Source organism: Doryrhamphus excisus, chromosome 18 (assembly GCF_030265055.1).
Source record: "Doryrhamphus excisus isolate RoL2022-K1 chromosome 18, RoL_Dexc_1.0, whole genome shotgun sequence".
In the NCBI taxonomy this organism is placed as follows: Eukaryota; Metazoa; Chordata; class Actinopteri; order Syngnathiformes; family Syngnathidae; genus Doryrhamphus; species Doryrhamphus excisus.
In genome coordinates this window covers 16,176,431-16,186,105 of record NC_080483.1, presented here as the reverse complement: position 1 = coordinate 16,186,105, position 9,675 = coordinate 16,176,431, and the positions used below count along the sequence as shown (strand labels likewise).

At 42.8% G+C, this 9,675-nt stretch overlaps 1 protein-coding gene across 8 annotated transcripts in view; it reads right to left on the bottom strand.

The window, feature by feature from the left end:
- Positions 1-572: 572 nt before the first annotated feature.
- Positions 573-9,675, bottom strand: part of ppfia4 (PTPRF interacting protein alpha 4) — a 62,300-nt gene continuing 53,197 nt past the window's right edge. For 6 of the 8 annotated variants that reach the window (XM_058055904.1, XM_058055906.1, XM_058055908.1 and 3 more), the window contains 7 exons: positions 8,765-8,940; positions 8,571-8,668; positions 6,331-6,506; positions 4,898-4,966; positions 4,643-4,829; positions 4,435-4,532; positions 573-3,557 (listed from right to left, as the gene is read on the bottom strand). In XM_058055904.1, the coding sequence (XP_057911887.1) occupies positions 4,474-4,532; positions 4,643-4,829; positions 4,898-4,966; positions 6,331-6,506; positions 8,571-8,668; positions 8,765-8,940 (765 nt within the window). In that variant the 3' untranslated portion in view covers positions 573-3,557; positions 4,435-4,473. The remainder of the gene's footprint in view (positions 3,558-4,434; positions 4,533-4,642; positions 4,830-4,897; positions 4,967-6,330; positions 6,507-8,570; positions 8,669-8,764; positions 8,941-9,675) is intronic. The other 2 variants (XM_058055905.1, XM_058055907.1) reach the window with 1 other exon arrangement.

Below are 9,675 nucleotides of genomic sequence, written 5' to 3'. Positions count from 1 at the left end.
AAGAAAAAGTAAATAACAAAGAAAGGAATGTGCGAGGGATATCGCCTGAAAATAAGAACAACAAAATAAAAACAATAGAAAACATGTCACTTTAAGCTTGTTCTTCATATGAATTGTTTTTACAACGTTCTCCAATGTATGAAAGGTTTTCATTGCTTTTCTGTTTTTGATTATCAGCTTCAGTGATTCATATAATATTTTTGTTATATGTTTGTTGCCCAGATAAGGCGAAGGGGGCTATGCAGCTTCCATTTTGTTGTTGTTTTTTCGAATCCTCAAAATAAAAAATATATTAAAAATCGGATTTATCTATTGCATTTCTTTAATTTCATCAAATCAATGAAATATAATTTATTAATATTTTAATAAAGTTAAATTTGAGGTGGCATGTGGTGCGTCATTCCCTACAGGAAGTGCTGCAGGGAAAAAATAAACATTTAATCATGAAGGATTATTATGTATTTGTAGCCAACTTTGTCATTTTGATAGTTGTCTAATATAGCTAATATAGATACATACAGCGTGTGTTGCCTTCATTATAAAGCTTTTAATTTTTTGTGGCTCCAGACACATTTGTTTTGTTTTTTGGGTCCAATATGGCTCTTTCAACATTTTGGGTTGCCGACCCCTGCCTCAGTGGAATTGTGTGCAGCTGTTTGCAATTGTAATTAGTCGGGTTTATAAGCCCCAGTGTCGCTGCTACAGGGAAGTAATGGAGTTTAGGCAGCGTTTTAGGGGCGGGTATGGGGTGCTTTATTTTTTTTGTGTGTGAAAATATGCTTTAATTTGTTGCCTGTAACCCCGTAAAGAGGCATGCTATTACATGATAGAGTAGGTTGCATACCGGGGATTAAGCATTCCATAGCTCCACTGGGAATCTTAAGAAGTCATTCTCATCGCAAATGTTGACGCTAACTCACCTGACGTCTCGGCGACCATCCTGAAATTTCCTTATGACATCGGACTTCCGAAATGTACACTTGTATTTGTCCGTCTCTCCAAATGACGTGACTTTGAGGGTAAAATACACCACATCCACATCTTTAAAAAACAGCTTTACTCATGTCTATATAGTGTCATAGATACAGTACAGTTTTTAAATAGCCAAATAATAAAATCTTGATATGTCAGCATTGTTTCACACCTGGAATAAAGACACAGTACTCATAGCTGCCACATAGCACGTTACACCTTTTAGACACCTTGGTAAACAGTAAAAAAAAAAAAAAAAAAAAAAAAAGATTGTACACCCATTCAGTAGTTCACTGGATCACACGCTATGTTTTTCACTGAACGAGGGCAGCCAAAAGTACTGACTCCTCACTGGCATGTCGCCATGGCAACTAAATGGGAGGCGGATGGACGGGAATCATCAGGAACAGTGAAATGAAACGATGCAGAGCAGCAGCATCAGCAGCAGCAGGAGGGAGGAGCTACAGTGTTGTCGAACCAAACATCCGCATCGTAAAAGTCAGATGATCATATCATTCGTTCTCGCACTCACTTTTAAATCATTTCTCTAGGCCCGGGAGTCGGCAACCTTCGGAGGAGCCACTTTGCTTCCTATTGTAAAAAAAAGTGTTGCCGCAAAACATGACACAGCTCATAAACTTGTAAACGTTGTAATGTTCTTTAAACGACTTAACTGCTAACTTAACGGCTAACGGCTAACATAAAAAGTGTTGATTTCTCAGTAGCGTTCACGCCTGTGTTGAATTGTCATCAATGACCATTTTATTGGTCCCGTTCTTGGCTGTCTTTGCAGAGAGAAAGTATTCTATCATTTTCTCAATCTTTCATTTTTTATTTTTTCATTGGGTTAAGAGAAACTATGAAATTTTTATGAATGAATCTTTCATGTATTCTCCATTTGTGAATGGCTTCCATCTACTCCCCAAACCCAGTTCTGCCAACTCGGCTGATAAAGCTGGCGACTTTGTGACATATTTTCCCAAAAATCGACTAGCGACAAAATGTAGGAAGCAGTCGTTGGAGACTTCGTAAAAGCTGAAGTGGTTCTGTGGTTTCTCGCCAGTCAGCAGTTACTATCCGCCTCTCGCCACCGAAGCGCCAAACACACTAAAACATATTACTAGATCTGGATAATTATACAGTAAACCTCGGGTATATCGGATTCAATTGTTCCCACTGGTTTTGTCCGATATAAGCGAAATCTGTTATATGCGTATACCGGAAAATGTCCGTTTGACGCATATATGGGATTTATATCCGGTATATGCGTAAATGGGATTTTATCCGTTATAAAAAGGCACTTCCTTGACTATGTTTCCAATGTACCTGGACGCGCAGGCAACGCTGCAAACGCTGCAAATGACGTCGTATAGCGGCCTGTCACGATTCGGCGAATCGGAGCGCCACGATGCGGCCATCCGATATATGCCAGGGAAATTTCATGGAAATGCATTGGAACGGGACTTGAGATTTTGTCCGAAATAGGCGAAATCCGTTATAAAAAAATCCGATATATGCAATGAATTTTTATTGGAAATGCATTACAGAAAAATCGGTTCTTTTTTTATCTGTCCGTTGTGAGCGAATTTCCGATATATCCGAGTCCGATATATCCGAGGTTTACTGTACTGTGTTATTTTAACTGTAACACTAGCCTGCCTCCTATTCCCTTGCTCATCCAATCAGCAGTCAGAACACATTCACGGACCTGCACCGAGTCGGATATTTCACATTCTTTTTAAAAATGCACAAATCACCTGACTCGGCGAAGGAAATCTGAAGAAGCTGCATGCGGCTCCCGAGCCACGGGTTCTCGACCCCTCGGTCTAGGCTACATACGGAAGAGGGTGGGGGGGCGGTAGAGAGCTACGTGGTGTCAAAAACAAGAAGAGAAGAGGCAAAGAGAGAAATTGGACCCATGAACCTGTGAGGAGAACTGTTGAGACGCTTCTTAACGAGGTCCTCCCACTAACGAGTCACACTTTCATCACACGGCAAAAGACACACGGAGGTCCGACAGGAAATGAAAGAGTGAGAGAACAGTCACGATTGAATACAGGGCGATATTTCATACAGCCATTATATCATTTTCCATATATATTTCCAATATATATATACTTTATAAAAAACATACCTCATCCATTTTATATACAGACACCATAATTGCGTAATACCTTGCATAACCGATAATGTGTAGTGGTGGTCCGCCATGAGTCGGCCATGTTGACACTTTAGGAATGAGGACGACGACCCACAGCTGAGATCGGGGGGAGCACAAAAACCACAACGACGAGGCTACCGGGAGCACTGGGTTGGACTGGGAGAGACCGGAGTGGGTCTCCTTGGGTCTCCAGCAGCGAGAGCAGGCCTGGGAGAGCGCTCTCAAGAGTTCAAAGGTCAGACTCGGCCTTGGTATTGCACGTGTGTCCGAAGGAGGAGGTGAAAGGTGTGAGGCGAGAGGGGGGGGGGGCCTCATCTGGAGAGAAGCCCCTTCCCCGCTGGCACCCTGATCCCACTCTCTCCACATTTGGCATATCACTCTCAAAAGGCCGCAAGCATGTGTCCGTATAGGTAATGGGAATGCACTGGAAACAAAAAAATAGGAAAGAATGTCAATCTTATGGGCATGCATGTTATATACACTATGTCTTTAAAGTTTATTTTGGTAAAAGTCCGAAAAAGTTCCGCCCAAATTTCCCGTGGTGGCACCGTACCGGGGAAGGTTTACTATATGACCAAAGTCACATTCATACCTGAGTGGCCAATTAACCTAGCATGTTTTTAGAATGTGGGAGGAAACCGGAGTACCCGGAGAAAACCCACAGAACAGAACATGCAAAACTCCACACAGACATGGCAGAGGGTGGAATTGAACCCGGGTCTCCTAGCTGTGAGGTCTGCGCGCTAACCACACGACGGCCGTGCAGCCCCTGTTTGAATAACAATACTTCATCAAGTCATAAAAGTATGTACGATTCATGCCGTTCCATATTCAAGTATGCGGTATCAGTATCGCCTGATACTACAGTTGATACTACAGTTGATACTTTCACAAGTCAAAAAGTTTGCCCGCCCCTAGCATAGCCTGTGGCAAGCTATCGAAACTGAAACCATCGGAGGTTTTCCAGACGAGTGTTGATTCTCGCGGCAATACGGGACAAAGATCCTTGTCGGTTCCTTGGGAACGCTACGTGACGCGGCACACGTGCACATTTATGTCATGTTTGGGTTGCAGTGACATGAATTGGCATCGCACCATCGCACGGCCAAAGGCATTTATGGGCATATCACGACTGATGCTAATCAGCGGCGGATCCATGCGGTCACCCTAATGTAGTGTATTATATATAAATGCATTCACCATTCAAGATGGCTACTGTGTTATTACTGTTACTGTGTGTATCCTTTTTGAAAGGATTACTGCACCATGTTTTTAGTTTCTATTGGTATTTTTGACCTTACCTGATAGCATTAGGGCTCCTGTTAGTAAGCCAAAAGGAGTTAGCATGAGTACGTCCGCACCGTAGAGGGGTCGAGCCTTGGCGATGCTGGGGGCGGAGCTTGGCACAGAGCAGCGAGCAAGAGAAAACACAGCATGCAGTTAGTAGAAACCCAGTTTAGAATCAAGCACACTCGTGTCCAACGTCTGGGAGATGTGGTCAGTCCACACCTTCAGGCTGGAGCTGTTTCTTGGGCAAGAGATTCATCGAGGGTGGCATGGACATGGAGGGCATGCGGAATCCAGCAGGGAGTGTTTCCATGGAGCCCGCCATCATCCCCAGCCCCGCGCCACCCTCTCGGGCCCGGAATCTCTTCCTCCACGATGGGGAGCGTCGAAAGGACTTGTCATCTCCACACTGCGAGATCAATGAGAAGAATTAAGCTATATCTTGTAAACGACGATTCAATGGTTACCGGATGTCACCTCCTCGAGTCGTCGGTCGGTCCCCAAGGCCAACAGATTGTTGAACTCCCTGTCGAGAACCTGCCGGGCCTGGAAAACAAACACATGACATTTGTTCAACCTTCCTGTAATTGTAACGACAAGGTGTCCCAATACTTATTGTCCATATAATATTCATTCATTTTCTACCGCTTTTCCTCATGTGTGAATCAGCCTTATTTACTCTGATTATGCCTACTATTTTGGGTAATAGGAGTGTAAGAGTGACTATAGGGGTGTTAGTTCATGTCTAGAAGCTCTAATAATGTTAAAAATACATATTTAGAAGGTTTAAACATATTTTCTATGCTCTGACTAATATTCATTCATTCATTCATTTTCTACCGCTTATCCTCATGAGGGTGCTGGAGCCTACCCCAGCTGGGAGTACACCCTGGACTGGTCTCCAGCCAATCACATGCTCTAACTAATATAAAATATTCATTCATTCATTTTCTACCGCTTACCCTCATGAGGGTCGCAGGGGTGCTGGAGCCTATCCCAGCTGTCTTGGAGCGAGAGGCGGGGTACATACATCCTGGACTGGTGGCCAGCCAATCACAGGGCACATATAGACAAACAACCATTCACACTCACATTCATACCTATGGACAATTTGGAGTCGCTAATTAACCTAGCATGTTTTTGGGAATGTGGGAGGAAACCGGAGTACCTGCAGAAAACCCACGCATGCACGGGGAGAACATGCAAACTCCACACAGAGATGTGGAATCGAACTTGGGTCTCCTAGCTGTGTGGCCTACACACCAACCACTAGTCCGCCATGCAGTTGAATAAAAATGCAGTTTTTAAATGAAACCTATTATTATACATTCATTCATTCAGGGTCGCAGGGGTGCTGGAGCCTATCCCAGCTGTCTTCAGGCAAGAGGCGGGGTATATACATCCTGGACTGGTGGCCAGCCAATCACAAGGCACATATAGACAAACAACCATTCACACTCACATTCATACCTATGGACAATTTGGAGTGGCTAATTAACCTAGCATGTTTTTGGAATGTGGGAGGAAACCGGAGTACCCGGAGAAAACCCACGCATGCACGGGGAGAAGATGCAAACTCCACACAGAGTTGTGTGGAATTGAACCCTGGTCTTGTAGCTGTGAGGTCTGCACGCTAACCACTCGACCATCGTGCAGCTCTAATGTTATGTCAATAAAAAAATCATCCTGTGAGCCATTTGTACTAAACGTTACGATTGGGGAATCGTTTCAGTGAGCGACTGTGCATCAGAGAATAACTAGAGCAGAAGTAAATGCATAAGGAAGCCAGTAGAAAGAAACACGGGTTTCCAACCTATTGCCGCATCATCCAGGCTAATTTAACGTAATCACCGGAGAGGACCTCTCCTTCCACGTGTACTGTTTCAAAGTGAGCTCGCTTCTGCCAGCACCTGAGTGTTCTGCATAGGGATCTGCAGGATGAGGGCCAGGCTGCTGTAGTCGAAGGTCTCATCCAGAGCGACGAGCGCCCCGTGAACGCCGCTCTCCAACAGGTTGCCGCTGTACTCCCTCAGACCGATGGACTGGACCCAGTGGATGACTTGCTCATTGGTCCACACCAGCACGTCTACAGGGGGACAACAGTGGCTCCGATGTACTTATGGACTCCCAACAAGGATCATCAGAGCAGCCGGTAAAGCATCGATAAAGAGCAAAGGGGCTTAGAAGCAGAAGCGGACAGAGACGGAGAGAGAGATAAAGAGATAATGTGCGTGTCCACGTCGTGTCAAGTGCCTGGCACGCTCCCTTTGTTGCTTTGCAGGCCAGCTGTCGGTAAACTTTCCACGTTGGAACAGGCGGCGTGTGTGTGTGTGTGTGTGTGTGCGTGTCGAAACTGGCCGGGGGTCTGACTTGAACAACAGCTGAATCAAGTTCATGTACACACTTTAAGGTCAAAAGGGTGAGTGGGCAATGAATATCAGTGTGTGTATTGTGGACGCAGAACTTACAATTCATTGTGGAAATTATGAAATTTCTACGTTAAAATATTGGTTAAAAGCATAGTTTTTATGTGATTTAACAAGCCACCCTTCTCTCTTATGACGGAAGATGGGAGCACGATCACGACCTTAATAACTTTATTCTGACATCATGTCCAACTCGCAAACACGTCTTTAGACTCCACTCGGAACCACACTTATACATTATCACTAGACGACGGTGAGTTGCATTCAGGGGCACTCCGAACATCACAAAAACGTCTTTCTGCGTGTATGTAATCTGGATAAATAGAAATAGAAAGAAAAGTTCTCAGGGAAGAACTAAATCTGAAACACTTCTATGCTAGGACTACGTTAAAAAGCCATAGCATTTCAGTATGTGGAATCAAACTATGGAATGGATTGAGTAAGGAAATCAAACAATGCACAACGATGAGCCAATTCAAGAAACAATACAAGCAGTTGATGTTTGCTAAATACAAGGATGAAGAGTCTTGAATGTACTTCGATACGTGACAACAAAAAAACAAAAACAAACAAAAAAAAAAACTTAAACTATACTAGGAAAGCAGGAAGTGAACAAATGTAACAGTTACTGATTGTAAAAGTACCAGATGGAGGGGTAGGATTTAATAAGCTTTGCTTCTTCCTACTCCTTTTGGACATGTGTAACTATGAACTGATTATGGGATGCATTCAATTGTAATCTGATGCATGTTCAAATGAAATAAAACCATTACCATTACCATTACCATTTTTAGTAACCTTATTTAATGACACGAAAGGTTCAAATAATCACCTTCCAGTATGATTCAGAGCAGTTCTGTAAACTGCAACCTATTACCACACTACTAAAATTTAATAAATCAAAAATATGGAAATGTAGTTTGCCACCTTAAACCTTAGTCTAAAGCATTATATCATGCAAGGCATCATATTGAACCAGATTTTGGTGTTCAGAATCATAGCTTTTACACTTTTAACTGATTATGGGATGCACTAAATTGTAATCTGATGCATGTTGAAATGAAATAAAACCATTACCATTACCAAAAACAATACGTGGATATTCCTATCAGCCACTTTATAACTTTCAATGCAGAAGTACTTACTGACGTGGTGTACCATGGGTACTAATAACACCGTCAGTGTGATTCAAATGTTCAGCTACTATAAAGAGACTAGTGTTAAGTAAATAGATTTAATATAAATATAGCATATGGAAGTGTTTACCATTATTTTATATGAGTTCCTTTTCCTTGAACCCTCGTTGTTGACATTGTGCCTTTTCCAGAAATGACTTTCCTCGTGTTTGTACTAAAATGGCTTTACGGTGCCATCTGTTGCTTCGGCATGCGAGTATAAATAGAATTGCATAGTGAGAATAGATACTTTACTTAAGAGTATGTGTGGACATAGATTCAATTTTTACAGCTTCACATTTGAGGGAGAAGACTAGAGGAGAGTAATGGAAGTATTCCGGCATCACAATTGAGTGATGTGTGTGAGTGCGGAGAATTGTTGCCATTTTTTGGCTTGACTATTTGACAAATGAAAGCGCAGCTGTCGCCATGCTTTGGTGGCTATCTGCCACTAGGCGGCACACCGGCGCTGTGGGGCTGTTGATGTGTGAAAAGGTGAACATGCTTGCTTTGTTGCCATCTTTATTCCTTTCTTGATCACTGATCTACCTTTCATGTCGTGTTGGCTGTCCTCTCTCCGCCGCTCCAGTTCTTTCCTGTCATAGTTGAGTCTCTTCAAGCACATGATCCCATACTGCAGACTCGCCCTAAAACAGAAACCGAGGGATACCAATAATAAGAATCATAACATGATTATTTCTCTAATAGTTTCTGTTAACAAGCTCGAGCTTCACGCTACAGACCTGTGGAAGCTGTCCACCATCTTGAGGTGGCTCCTCAGGTCCTTCTTGGTCAGGTGGTCCAGCATGCGCGCATCCACCAGACACTCCATGAAATAGGATCGGTACTGAGGAAGGCCGAGACTTGGCAACCACTCGTTCCCTATCCATTCATGATTCATGTCTCCGTATGCCAGCGTCTGCAAAGAGAGGAGTGTTGTTCATATGTACAGTTAATGACCGTGAATGAATGTGTGATTAATAAATACAAAACTATGTGGTTGATTAATTAATTAATCCTGCCTTCAACAGATTTAAGGTGTACATAGTGTGTAATATGGCTGGCTGTTTGGGGCACTATAAGTGATATTTATTACAACCCATGTTTGATACATCTTAACATTACGGTACGAGGTGCATTATTAAAAAAAAAAAACAAAAAAAACCCCCTTAAACTGTATTATGGAAAGCAGGAAGTGAACAAATGTAACAGTTACTGATTGTAAAAGTACCAGGTGGAGGGGTAGGATTTAATAAGCTTTGCTTCTTCCTACTCCTTTTGGACATGTGGAACTGGGAACTGATTATGGGATGCATTCAATTGGAATCTGATGCATGTTCAAATGAAATAAAACCATTACCATTACCATTACCATTACCATATTACCACATTACTAAAACTAAATAAATAAAAAAACATGGAATATGTAGTTTGCCACTAAACCTTAGTCTAAAGCAGGGGTCTCAAACATGCGGCCCGCGGGCGAAATGTGGCCCGCAGGACACTAGTTTGAGGCCCCCGCCTTGATATGAAAGTTTAATGTTAGTGCGGCCCACGCAAGTTTGATATGGATGCTGTATGGTATCATGTACCCAGAAAAAATGATTACGTTTGATTCATGTTCATGTTAAAGGTTAAATAACTGTTAATAGTT